A 14,344-nucleotide genomic window follows, 5' to 3' on the forward strand; every position below is an offset into this window, starting at 1 on the left:
CCTACCCCAGCCAAAGGACAAGACTAAAACGACACGGAAGCCCAGGGCTTCCTATAGCAGGCTTAGCTGCCTGTACACAAATGCCAGGAACATGGGGAACAAACAAGAACTGGCCCTTCTGCTAAGCAAAAGCTAATATGATCTCATAGGGATAACCAGGGAGTCAAGCTGAACTTGAACCAAATTTGGAATGAACTTTTATTTTTTCCTGAACTGGAACAGAACCTGAACCATTATCTGAAAGTCTCTTGCTGAATATGAACCAGAATAGAACCGCAAAAAATAAGGTTACCAGTTCAGAGTAAGGGTTCAGCCAAACAAACAAACAAAAAAAACAAAACATACCTGATGTGACACTCACTGGCTTCACCAGAACCAGGATCAGAATGAGCATATAAATAAAACCAGTATGGGGATTAAGGATTTATATATTTTGGGTTTGTACAGGCTTTTATACTCTGCCCTCTTCAAGGGCTGGGCCTGGGAAGCATTAGGCAGAGATTGGACTGGAAGCCTGCTTGCTGCTTCCCCTGTGACAGAGGTTTGGTCAACATATAGTTACAACATGGAAGGGATGAACATACACCACATGTGAGATGATATGACAATACGAGTCAGGCGACAAACACCAAATATGTCCTATCAAATGGTCTTTATACATGTACAGCAAAATGAGAACATATATATACACACACACACACACACACACACATGTAAAATGAAGTAGGAATGTTTGGAGAAATAGGGATTAATCTGAAAATCCAAAATTGGGGCAGGAAAGCTGGAAATAACAAGACTACAGAAAGGAAAAGCAGAGTACCTCCCCTATGCTGCAGTGCTCAGCCAGCCTCTGTAGGTGGCAGCTGTTAATGCTGCCTGGCTTGAGAAATTACAGAAGGAAAAAAACACAATCCTCTCAGTGCAAAGTACTTCATATTCAGTATTTCATAGGAAAAGAGTTCAAGTAAATATTGATGAATCAAAAAACTTGTAGATGCTTGCATGGAACTTGTAACATGCAATGGAAGGTCATTCACCTTAATGGAAGATTCAGGATTTAAGAAGATAATTGAAGGTCTTGGCAGGGAAGATAGCAATCAATGCTCAAAACCTGAGACAAAAGTTGCAGAAGTAGCAGTCAATATGTGCTATGTAATCAGGGATCACAGGAGGTTTAGCTTAGAAAATTCTTCCCAACATCCAAGTATAGGAACAGATCATCTAGAGAAGAAGAGAATTTCTATCACTGGAAGTTTAAATGTGGGTTAAACAAATGTTTGTCTGGGATGGTTTAGATGAGGATGATCCTGCTAGAGAAGCAGACTGAACGACATGATCTCCCAAGTTCCCTTCCAGCCATATTTTTCTACAGCTATTCACATGGGCTCTGTAGACTGAAACAGCAGGTACTATGTAAACAGACAAAGCTGTATAAGGGAAGGTGCCAAACTTCTCTGGCACAATTGGTGCTTTCAGTCTGTCATTGCAGCATCTAAATTAGCTTGCAAGACAGGCCTAATTATGCAATTGTGCATCATTAGCAAGCCCCAAGGTTACTGCTATTCATGCTAATCTACCTTTTCAATTTTATTAAATATGTTGACTTGCTTTCAGCAGTTTCTTGACTAAAGACATGTGACGCTGATCTCCACTGATTTTACCATTACTCTTCACTGTTGACATTAATAGGATAAGAGTTTCCATCCTGTACATTATATGCTACAGGCAACTGAGTTTAGCTCCAGTCACAGAAGAGCTGCAGGCAGTCACAGCTTCACCCACGGTTACCCCTAAGGAGGGAAATGGGGGAAAAAAATCCCAAAGGCGAAAAGCCCACATACTACAATATGTAATGGCTAAAGAACTCTAAAATAAAAATAGTGTTGAATGTCAGCAGGAGTAAAAACTTGTACAAAAGAGAATTTGCCATCTCTAGGTACAAGGGCATGTAAGAAGGATATAAGAATGGGTTCCGTAGGTACAATGCAGAGCAAGAGTTAAAAACAAATTGTGCAAATAAGCTATGGTTCTGGATAAGTTCTAAATGTTGATTGGTAGATAAAATACTGTTCTGTGTCTGTTCCACTCTGTGTAGACAAGCAGAGATTCCTGTTGAAACTGAAACAATTGTACAAGCCATCTCATATAGGCTCAAAAAGTACAATGACCAAATGTAACAGGCCACAAAAGTTACCTTTCAGGAGCTGTGGGTATTTGGTATGAACCAGGTTGGTAAGGTCTCCACCATCATCTAAAATCATGTTCAAGGGCTGCCCATCTTTGAAGTACAGGGTCTGTTCAATACACCACAAGTATTCCTCATCCGTCTCTCCTTTCCAGGCAAACACTGAACCAGAAAAAGAGCAAGAAGAATTAGTTCAATTTCTTATTCAACCAGCAAGTACATCTCTATCAGCATTTCCAAATCTAAGTTACATAAGCAGTTTTCTGTACCAGAGCCAAAAAGCACATGCTGCCCTAGCAGATCACTGCCTCCAGCTAGAAAAGACACTATCAGCTATGTGTCTGCAGCTGAGTAGAACTAAGTAAACAGAAAAATTACTTGCGTCTTATGCTTCATGCCCTGAAATGATGGAAGTTTGGGTCAGACCATATCAAGAACATCAGCTCCCTTCTTATCCTTAAGAACCAAGAGAAATGAGGTAGCACCAATGGGAGCCATGCATACAAGCTACAGTTCCCATCTTCTGCCCCAACTCGTGTTCAGCTTCTAGGAATTAGGAAGAGCCTCTAAATATGGCTGTACTGAAAAATAAAGTTGTGAACATAGCATGTCTTGCCATCATCTAGCCTCCCGCAAGTAAAAATAATAGCAGTGAATTCATAACCAACTGCATGAAGGCGCACAAGAAGCCAGCATCTATTCTGTACTCCAAGCTGTCATTGTTGAAGATGCTGTAATTACACTCGTTCTGCAGAGGAAACATACCCAGTAGCTCTTTCTAATTTCTGATAACTTTAGAAATTCCAAGGCAGAGACTAAGGACTGAGGCCAGCAGCCACCTCTCACTCATTCTGTCAATAAGCTTTAACTCCATGATATATAGAAAGGGGATGTCTGAATTCCAGCTTTATAGACTCCCTCTATACTGTATCAATGATCTCACAAGCCAGAAACAAGACTGCCTCCCTGTTGATTGGTTCATCTCCCTATTTCTTTGGCCTGCAAGGGCACAAGGCTGAAGACAGACATGGTATTTTAAATGACTACAAAATATAGGCTGCTAATTAACCTGACCCCAAGTGGCCTTTGGGCCACAGGAATATCAAGGCCTCATGGTAACAAGCTTTACAGCAGGAATGAAAGAGATAATCCCTTAAAAGTCAGGAACTTGCCATTGGGAAGCAGATTTGGCCATTGTGACAGCACAGGCTGACTGGTACACACAAGCATGACAACCGTACACATTTTAGATAAAGAATGCAACAGAAGCCGACAATGAAAACCAGGGCTCTGCAACATTCCTAGCATATAAGTATGCAGCCATTACCAAAAAAACAAGCATTTTAAAGAGACAGACAGTCTACTTGTATTTTAATTTCCCAACACCAAGTTATTTTTTTATGTCTACCCCTTAAACATAATTTCTTTATGCCTATTCATTAGGGCAAATACTCAAACCTCCCCCATGTTTACAGAATTTTTAGGAGGATCTCAAACACTTAAAAGGGGAACAGCATTCCCATCTCAGAGGTATGACACCAACAAATAAAGGCTAAAGGATTTGTCCCAGATGCCACAGCAAAGTCACTGATGGAACTGGGAAAAGGAACCCAGGAGTTCTGCTTCCCACTGCTCTATGCTGCCTTATGTCAAATCAAGCCTACTGGCTCCAAGCAAACAACCATCACAGCCTGCCTGAAGAGATGCTGATGCCCTTAAACCATGTGACCTTTTAGCAGGAAAAACTGAGAAATAATTATCATAAAACAACTGAATGAGAATGGGATCAGTTTTCCTTGAAAGCTTCTCTTCTGCTGCTTTCACCTTTCTAGCAAACCTTTCATCAGCTGTCTGTGAAACAGATACATTTTGACAAGACCATACTGTTATCAAAGACAGCCATGTCCTCAGGTAGGAACTAAACAGCAAATGCAGATGGAGGCTTAGTGAAAGATAAAGGCAAGAAATACAGGCAGCCACAGATCTTTCAGTTTTCCATGGGACACCAGCCTCAGGGCAGAGCATAAACAGTGTCACTTTGCATGATCACCCCTAACCTTTAAAAACAAAAACAAAAACAAAAAACAAACCACACACAACTGGGATCCACAAGGTCATTCATTGGAGTTAAAATGAATGAAGATATTTAAAGGGAATACAGCTAAAACAGCCAATTTTGGGGGAAACTATATTCCCAAGAACTGCCCCAGTTTCATGTAGCTTCCATATTAAACCAGATCTGGCTGCAGGACCAGCCTAGAACAAAACCTCAGGCTTGTCCCAACCTGGGCCCATTTCAAACCGTTACAAAACAGCTCAGTTGGAACAGCTATAGTATTTGCCAACAGGACTTCAAAACACAGAATTTCAGGAACCCTAAAACCTGCATCAAACATGTTAGTTAGAATATAAAGCAAAGCCAAGGAACCACCAGTTACCAGCCAAACAGCACACATACCAGACAGGACAGAAAAACAGAAACCTTTGTATCGTTTCATAGTTGGTAGGGTCGGAAGGGACCTGAGCAAATCATCAAGTCCAACCCCCTGCCATGGCAGGAGAGATTACTGGGGTCAAACGACCCCATCAAGGTGTACAACCAGCCTCCTCTTAAAGACCCCCAGGGGAGGAGCCAGCACCACTTCTCTTGGAAGTTGGTTCCACATCCTAGCCACCCTGACCGTGAAGTAGCACCTCCTGATATCTCACCTAAACCTACCCTCTGCCAGCTTGTGACCGTTATTCCTGGTCACTCCTGGCGGTGCTCGGGGGAACAGGGACTCCCCCAATGCCTGCTAATCCCTCCTGACTACTTTACAACAGACCACTAGATCTCCCCTCAGCTTTCTCTTGTGGAGGCTGAACAGGTTCAGGTCCCGTAGCCTCTCCTCATAGGGCCTGCCCTGCTGTCTCCTGATCATGCGAGTGGTCCTCCTCTGAACCCTCTCCATGTTGTCCACATCCCTCTTGAAGTGCAGCGCCCAGAACTGGAAGCAGCACTCCAGCTGCGGCCTGACCAGTGCCGCATAGAGGGGGAGGATCACCTCCTTGAGATGCATCTGCAGATGCATGACAAGTATGGCTGGCCTTCCTGACTGCATCCCCACACGGTCGACCCATGTTCATCTTGGCATTAATGATGACTCCAAGATCCTTTTCTGCTTCTGCACTGACAAGAAGGGAGTTCCCCAGCCTGTCGGTATGCTGCTGGTTCTCTCCCCCCAGGTGCATCACCTTGCACTTGTTAGTATTGAAACCCATCCTGTTCTCATCCACCCACCCCTGTAACCTGTCCAGATCCAATTGCAGCCTATTCCTCCCTTCTAGCATGCCCACTTCCCCCCACATCTTAGTGTTGCCTGCAAATTTAAACAGGATGGTTTTTACCCCCTCATCCACGTCACTCATGAAGATGTTGAACAGTGCAGGCCCGAGGACTGAGCCCTGGGGGACCCCACTGCCCACATCCCTCCAGGCTGAAAATAACCTGTCCACCACCACTCTGGGTGCAACCCTCCAGCCAGTTAGTGATCCAATTGACTGTGTAAGTGTTGTTGCCACAGTCCCCTAGTTTTTTAAATGAGAATAGGATGAGACACGGTGTCGAAGGCCTTCCTAAAGTCCAGAAATATTACGCCCACTGCTACACCTGCATCCAAGGATTTTGTGACCTGGTCATAGAAGGCCACCAGGTTGGGCTGACAGGACCTGCCTCTAATGAACCCGTGTTGGTTGCCCCTAAGCATAATTTCCCCTGCTGGCCCCTCATGGACATGCACCACAATAATTCTCTCAAAAAGCTTACCCAGAATCAAGGTAAGACTAACTGGCCTATAGTATCCCTGTGGTGGCACCAGTCCCAGGAGCTGCATGCGAGCCCCAGAAGATAGACAATGGCAATGGCTGCAGCAGCAGGTGGCAGACCCTTGGGGTGCTTGTGGCCTATAGTATCCTGGCTCCTCCTTCCTCCCTTTTTTTGAAAATGGGAACCACACTGGCCCTTTTCCAGTCCTCTGGCACCACACCAGAGCACTGCGAATACTTGTAAAGGCATACCAGGGGTCCTGCAATGACCTCAGATAATTCCCTCAGTACTCGGGGGTGGAGATCATCAGGACCAGCTGAAACACCACTCTCAAGCAAGGCCAGGCATACATACAACCAAAGAGTAATCAAAACTTTGCGACTAGCATTCACTGCATAAAAAAAAACAAAAAAACAAAAAAAACAAACCATGAAGAGGCAAAAACTGAACATTTTAGAAGGCTCCAGGGGACTTTCATGTAGGAATCAAAGTAAATCCCAAATTCAGGAGTTTGACTGCAAGATGACTAGAACAGTAGCAACAATCATTAGATTTGCAGTAAAGAACAGGGTTTACCCCAAAGCTGGGAATATTCCCATATTTTATGAAGATACCTTCAGAGTATGCATTTGTACTAATAAAAACTGACCCCACGATGTAGTCTTTCAATTCACACAGCAGTTTGTTCTAACAGACAGCTTTGGGGGTCATCATCTAGAGCCGCAATCTGTGGTATGCGTACCACCAGTGATATGCAGACAACCTGTCAGTGGTACGCGTTAACAGATTTATTACAATTATTTTGTATGACAAAAGTCTGCTGGTAGTACTTAAGGTTGTATCATTTCAAATTGGTGGCATGCGATATGTCAGAGTTTGGAAACCAGTGATCTAGAGCAGCTTCTCTCAATCCATGGGTCACGACTCAAAAGTGGGTCACAAACAGACTTTAGAAATGAATTCACCTTTACCACGTTTTTCTCCTTTAAACCATGGCTTTTCCCTTGCAGGCTGGCAGAGTTCCAGCCTGCCAGGGGCTACTTGCCCCCCCACTCCCTTCTGCCCCATACACAGGGGGTGGGGGCTGGCCATTGATGTTTACAAATGGGTCCTGGTACAGAAAAGATTGAGAATCATTAATCTAGAGCACACAGCAGTTAAACCTGTCTTTGACACATTTAGAATGCTGCATGCTGTATGTAGCCAGCCCAGAAAGAACATCTTTACTTAAAGTACCATAACCAATGTTTTTTTTCCCCTTTGGTAGTAGTTCACCTTGGATCTGCTGGACATTACCAAACACCCTCAACTATACACCCTTACCCACTCCTCACCTGGCTACTTTAGTCACCTTAGAGACCAGAATTAACCTGGACCCTTTAGTTCAGGTGCAGGCAATTATTTTGGGCAGAGGGCCACTTGCTGAGTTTTGGCAAGCCACTGAGGGCTGCATGACAGGCAGCCCAGGGCAGATTAATATTAATTTTTTAGGGACCTCGCAGGCCGAATAGAATGGCCTGGAGGGCCGCATTTTGCCTACCCCTGCTTTAGTTTGTACAACAGCATCAGAGTCAGGGTAGCTGAACTGCTGTCTGATAAAAGTCAGTTTGGATTAAACTTATTGTTGTATAATAGACACTGCTCCAGAGGTTTATTCCCCCCCCCACTCTTGAGTCTTATTTTTAGAGCTTCGTTTTCATGATGTAGCCACACCTGGCAGCATACGCCACTTAGTCTGAGCCATGTTAGAACACAAAAGGACTTACCAGGAATACCAGTTTTTGCAATAGCAGAAGCAGCATGGTCCTGAGTGGAGAAAATGTTGCAGCTTGACCATTGTACCTGGAACATCACCAAAAGTAAATGTTACTTTTTGAGCAAGGTCCCCAGATAAAATATGACTTGGTTTCTCTGTTCTAGAGATGGGAATTAAATGTGAAGAGGAAGCAGAAGTAGGACGTTAGACCAAATCCTTGTTCCACCCAGAATAGGGATGTGAAAGGTTAAACCATTGTTTAACTAATAAATCCAGTCAGCAGATCAGAGGGGTGGGAACCAGTACCTAGTAGCCCTAGCTGTAGCTGTAGCCTGAGGTTAAAGAGGAAAACAGCAGGAGTGACTCAATTAAGCAGTTAGCTGCTGGTTCACAAGTGCTCCCTCCCAGCTCCAACCTTGGGCTTCATCTGGGCCATGTTGTCTGTCTGGGCTTGCCACAAGCTCTCCTTCCATACCCCTCAAGGGCCCTGGGAGCAGCAGCTGAGCTGCTGTGTTATCATCAGCTAACCATTCAAATCACCAAACTAGAGGAAGAAGTAGTTTCCTGCCAATATAGCAAGCAGTGGTTGATTTTAGTTTGTTCCTCCCTGAACAATCAAAACCCAAGGGTCACACAATTGGTCACTTCATTATACCTGAGAGTCTCTACTAGACAAGAATGCCCCAAGTTAAGTCATGGCTGTTCAGAAGCTGCAGACTATAGGACGTGTTAAAATTCTGGGTTGTCTGAAGTGCCCCTATTAGGGCTAGATTTGCTGGGGGCAGAGAAGGACATGCTGAGCACACAAGGGAGGTGGGCTCTCAATAACAGGTGCAGGAACCCAAAATAGTTGAGAAACTGCTGACATGGACAAGTTCATTTGAAATACCAAAATCAAAGTATGATATTCCAGGTTTATAAAATGCACGCTACTTACATTTAAAGGAAAACCCTTAACAACAGTTTACAGGTTACTTTTCATGTACCCTCAAAAAATTACAACAGCCTCCTGTCCGTCTGAAGCCCTTAAATGTTTCTTGCTACTGTCATACCTGAAAAGCTCACCATCTCTAATATATTTGTCCTTACAACACCATATTGATAGAACAGTGCTATTCCCATTTTCCAGGTGGAAAACTGAGCTGTGGCTAAGTCATTTGACCTTCATTTGACCTCTAAGGTCACATGAGAAATTCCACCCGTTTCTAGAGTCACCACCCTTTTTTAATTATAATGTTTTCAGACAGCTTGAGGTCTAGCTAGAGTCCATACTCAGATTTAGTAATTGCTTTGCTGATTTTTGAGGGAACTGGAATGATGTTTAATCTATGCTATTCTGTTTTGGAGCCATCCACTTGAGGTTAAGTGATACCAGCAGACTGATAATACTACTGCGTGTCAGAGCATAAAGCCATTCGGCAAGGAGCAGCCTTTGGCATCATTCTTGAAGCTGATAAGATACCAGCTTATAAGGCACGAAAGGGTTACAGAGACCATGAGCACCTCCTCCCAGCAGAAACAAGCACCTACATCAGAATGCAGCCTGTTTAAATCATGTATTTCATTCAGTGCATTTATGGATTCTGGATGGACAGCTCCAGTACCAGAAAGAAACAGAAGATGCAACCTATCTGTCTGCAACTAGCAGTCTAATCTCTTCATAAGGGTGTGCAATCATTTGCTGAAGATAGCACTTTACCTCTGCTCCCAGCACCACAAGGGTCTCTATCAGAACCGCAGTCTGCACAGTCATGTGAAGGCAGCCCGCAATACGAGCTCCTTTCAGTGGTTTCGATGCTCCATGCATCTCCCGCATCTTCATCAGCCCTGGCATCTCATTCTCCGCAATCTCGATGGCCTTGCGACCCCATTCTGCTAGGCTGATGTCAGCTGCAAGCAGAAGCAGGACAGGTGGTTTGGACTTGAGTACATGAAACCATGCATACATTTTAGATTGGCATTTGCTACAACTGCTGTGAAACAGATTAGGCTGGACACCATGCAACAGCTGGGAGAAACAAAATGTCTTCAGCTCATGAAGGGTTTCTTTTTTTTCCCCCATGGCATTATAAAGAATTCTATTAAGTTCTGAAGCCAGCATTTCCAAATGCAGGTACAGAAAGCAATGAGTATCCTATCTGGGGACATAAATTGAAAGTGGCCCAATTTTTAGAAGTACTGAGCTCTTTTTAACTTACAAAATTAACCTTAGGGCAGTAGTTCTCCACCTTTCTGAACTCAAGGCTCTGTTCATCAGACTTGAGGCACCCCTCCATAACTTCTGTGAATGGACTGACATGCAATTTCAAAAACTAATTTTTACATGACAGTCCTTACTTCCTTGCACAGGGGACAGGTAGTGGGGAAGGGGGGAAATCAGGAGGCAGGGACAAGCCTGAGCCTTATATCCTCACATCTTGTAAACACCCAAAGGATCTAGTGCAGAAGCAGGCAAAATCTGGCCCTCAGGCCAGATCTGGCCCAGTAGGTGATTTCATTCAGCCCACAGGCACCCACCAAGTAATTGTATCCTACCTAAGCTGCATGCTTCACTCCCACCCTCATGTGCTGGAGGGCCCTGGCCAGCATGCACAGCTTCCAAGTGGGACCACTGCTACCACTGCTGCAGCTTCCAGGGGACCGGTCCAGCTTCCCCAGCCTCCAGTGGCTCCTCCTCCTGTCCTGGCAACAGCACTTGCTCTGGACACCAGGTAGGAAAGCTGCAGCTGGGCAGGAATGTGGAGCATGGGGCTGGGGCTGGTGGGAACATGGAGACCAGGCCCCACCTGCACCCAGCAGGAGTGTGGAGTTTGGGTAGACAGGGTGTGGCTGTATGGGGCTTGTGAGGTATGAGGGAGGGTGGGGGATGTGAGACCCCCACATGGTGCACAGCCCCAGCAGCAGCAGCAGCACATGCCAGGCTCTGGAGGCATGGCCACCAGGCAGCATGCAGCTCCAGCCAGTTCTGGGAGCTGTACGTAGTGTCAAGGAACAGAGGCAGGCCAACCTGCCTCTATCACACAGGGCTTACATGCAGCTCCCAAGACTGGTGCGCCACTGGGGGGAAAACCCCACACGATGGAACTGGTTGCCTTCTCCACTCCCTGCCAACATGTACAGCTTACTGGACTCTGCAGGGAAGCAGGGAGTGTGGCTCCCTGCCACTTCTGGCAGAGTCCCATGAGCTCCACTTGACAGCAGGGAGCAGAGAAGACCTCTGGTTCCACCATGCAGGGTTTCCCTGTGGTAGCACCAGTCCCAGGAGCTGCATGCGAGCCCCAGAAGATAGAGACAAGCTGGCCTGACTGCTCCTTTCCGCTATGTAGAGCTCCTGGAACTGACTGGAGTCATGCATCGCCTGGCAGTCACCCCTCCATGGGCTACAAGCACCCCAAGGCTCTGCCACCTGCTGCTGCTGCCATTGCCAGCAAGGGCTGTACCATGTTGGGGGGTGGGCAGGGTGTGTACCCCTTCTTCCCTCCCCCCAACTTTCCCACATATACATACCTCTCCAGCCAAAATTGCTCACCCCAATCTAATAGTACCCCAGAATGCCACAGCACTCTGGTTAAAAGTCACTACTTTAGGCATTACAATTTATAGATGTAACTGAAATGTGAAACTATCACCACCAGATATAGTGGAAGCGGATGGTTCAGCCAGATTAAAAAATAAAGGGATTAGACAAATTCTTGGAGTAAAGAGGCAACAGTTGCTATTGTGCATGGCGGTTATGGATACAGACTCTGAATTGGAACTTCCTAGACTTCAAATGCTGGAGTCTGAAAGTGTGAAAGAAAAAAAACAAAAAGTGGAAAAAAAATCCTGGTCATACCCCATTCGCTCTCCTTTTCAGCACCCACTCTGCCGGTGCATGAGACAGGATACTGTGCGAGATGGACCTATAGTCTGACCCAGTAAATGGCAATTCTTATGTCTACATTTATCACTGTGCATGCAGGTTTATTTTTGGAACATAAGGACTTTGAGTGCCTCATCACATATGCATAGAATATGCTGGCAGTCTATAAAACAACTTCACAAATTAAAAACAACCCAGTCTTTGCCTATCACAGTTGCCATGAATGATTCCCCCCAGCCAAACAAAAAACTAACTTTAATCCAGAAGATCATTTTCCAAGTCCTGTAACTAAAAAGATTACTAATTTACTGCTTGTTAACAAAAAAAATCCTTTAGTTGAAGAAGCAAGAGCCGAGGTTAAGAGTTCCAAAATCCAAAGTTCTACAGGAGGAGGATACAGTTTTCACAATGGACTTGTTTCCAGCCTTACCTATGGAGACAACTGTCTCCATGACAGGCAGATTAACCCATCTTTTACATTAGCCCAACCCATTATTTTACATTATTTCTATGCCATAACGTAACTTGCCACTTTGTAAGACAGTTGTTATGCTCCTGAGAAGCCACTTATGTTCGGCTCTTCAGGAGCTCTGTACATCCCTCCCTGGGCTTGAATAACTTAAACTGCAACACCAGTGACTTTGCAACGTGTTCTCTTAAGGCTAGTCAGTAAATATGATGTGGAATCACAGATTCTAATGTGTGATCAGACTGTGTGACTAATTACCAAGACAGAAAACATTTCCGGCCTATGTGATTCCAATAATTCCTAAACTAAGCCCACCCCTTTGGGGGTCAGCAATAGCTTGTACATAATAGGCCCTCATAAGCTTATCTACGTCATGGTGCCAGGAGGTCTGGGAGAGGCCACACTAAGCATATCATGACCACCAACACCCTCCAGAGCTGTAAATTTGTCAGTGAGGCCTGTTCAGGCTCACCTCCCCAAAGTCGCTTCCAGGCCTGCCACAGACTGATGGTTCAAGAACAGGCACAATGGGAAGAACTCAGTGGCAAACCTCTGGGTTTGGATTGTGCCTGTAGCCACCAGTGAGTCGAACATGCCGGCTGTCCTCCTAGCTGGCACCTGCCATTGTTTGGGGCCATTGCTGCGGGAAGGATGAAAGCGACTAAGGGGAACTCAGCCCTCAAGGTTAACGTTGTCTAGGACCTGTTTTAATAGGACCAGCAGTGGGATGTGGAGCAGAAAGGAAGGTCTTGAGAAGCTTTAAGTGGGGCTATTTTGGGCTGCTCATGTAATGGGTGGAGGTGGTCTGTAGGAGCAGCTTAGATGTGTCCTAACTGTGGGACCCGAGTAGTTGCCTATAGAGATCTCCTCATGCTTTCTGGGGCTAAAGTGAAGCAGCGCTCACAGCAGCTAGGGGAGGAGACACTCTCAGCAAAGCCGTGCAGGGGCTGTGCAAGGAACAGCACCGGGACAGGAGCCGGGCCCGGCGCCACACCAGCGGCCCCGTGCGCCCAGGGGAGCAGGCCAGGCCGGCCCTGCTCTTCTCTGCTCTGCTCCCCGCGGAGCTACAGCCCCTACGCCCGGCCCGGCCCCGCGAGGAGCCAGCGCCGGAGGCAGGCGCCGGGCTCCGGCAGGGAGAGGCGGAGCCGCTGCCCCGGGCAGGTTGCCCAGCCCCGCGCAGGGCCGGGTCGGGCTCCCCACGTGGCGGCCGCGCTGCAGGCCCCGCCGGGCGCGGCGGGGACCCACTCACCGACTTTGTAGGGCAGCTTGTCAGACATGCCGGGGCCGAGATCCGGAACCGCGGGCTACGGGAGCTGGGCGGGCTGTGCGAGCTGCTGCGCGCGCCGGATCAAGAGCCGAGGGAGGTGCTGGCGCCAAAGCCGGCTTTAAATAGGCTCCGCGCCGCAGCCCGCCTCAGCCAATGCCCGCGTGGGGCGGGGCGGGGCCGGGCCGGGCCTGGGGCTGGCAGGTGGTGTCGGCCGGGGGAAGCATGCGGGCAGGCCCGGCTTGGGGCCTTCGCCCGCTCTGGGTCCTTCACCCGCCCGCCCGCACTGACGGCAGCTGAGCGATGAGAGCATGTCTGTAAGCCCTGGCCTTGCTCCTGCTCCTGTCACATGCCTGAGCCCTCGGGTCAGGGGAGCTGCGCGGGCGCTTCCGGGCCCCGTGGCTGGACCAGGGCCCGAGGTGAGGCGCGGCCACGCGCCCGCGGAGAGGCCCGCGCGGACGAGCAGAGCCGGGGTGGGGGGCGAGCCGCGCTGCCTCTTCAGCCTGCGGCCCCTCGCGGGAAGTGCCAGCTTTAGACTGGGAAAGATGTTAGGGCGGGTCTTCTGGGGAAGGCCGGGGTGGGGGCGCCCTGGCGACGGGCTCGTCTGCTGGGAGTCTCTGGGGTCACTTTGGGAATCGTGTCGGGCCGTGGCTGTCGTGGAAGGCAGGGTAGATACGCACCTGCAGAGCACCCGGAGAGAGACAGACAGACAGACCCCTCTGCAGTCCCTCCATCAGTTTACTGCTAGGTCTTGAGGTGTCTTGACCCCAATCCTTGAGCTAGGATCTGTCTTCAGAAGTTTGCAGGCCTTTCCACAGGGGAGATTAAGCTATAGGCTGGGATTCCTCTTCTTTTCCTTCCTCTGCTCTCTCTTTGCTTCAAGGGCAAGATGCTTTATCTCAAAGCATGTTGTCATTTGGTTGAGGTTGCAGCCATTGGAGTTAGTTAAGTGTGTGTGTGCCCACATGTGCATGCACACACAGCAGAAGCTTTTATGAGCTGA

At 47.4% G+C, this 14,344-nt stretch overlaps 1 protein-coding gene across 1 annotated transcript in view; it reads right to left on the reverse strand.

The window, feature by feature from the left end:
• Window positions 1–13,485, reverse strand: part of AHCY (adenosylhomocysteinase) — a 61,187-nt gene extending 47,702 nt beyond the window's left edge. Inside the window, exons 1-4 of the mRNA XM_090064852.1 lie at window positions 13,327–13,485; window positions 9,446–9,636; window positions 7,757–7,832; window positions 2,195–2,347 (exon numbers count right to left, since the gene is read on the reverse strand). Coding sequence (XP_089920978.1) covers window positions 2,195–2,347; window positions 7,757–7,832; window positions 9,446–9,636; window positions 13,327–13,354 — 448 coding nt within the window. The 5' untranslated portion in view covers window positions 13,355–13,485. The remainder of the gene's footprint in view (window positions 1–2,194; window positions 2,348–7,756; window positions 7,833–9,445; window positions 9,637–13,326) is intronic.
• Window positions 13,486–14,344: the final 859 nt, after the last annotated feature.

The sequence above is a fragment of the Crocodylus siamensis genome, chromosome 10 (genome assembly GCF_052110815.1).
Source record: "Crocodylus siamensis isolate JL-2025a chromosome 10, ASM5211081v1, whole genome shotgun sequence".
Classification (NCBI taxonomy): Eukaryota; Metazoa; Chordata; order Crocodylia; family Crocodylidae; genus Crocodylus; species Crocodylus siamensis.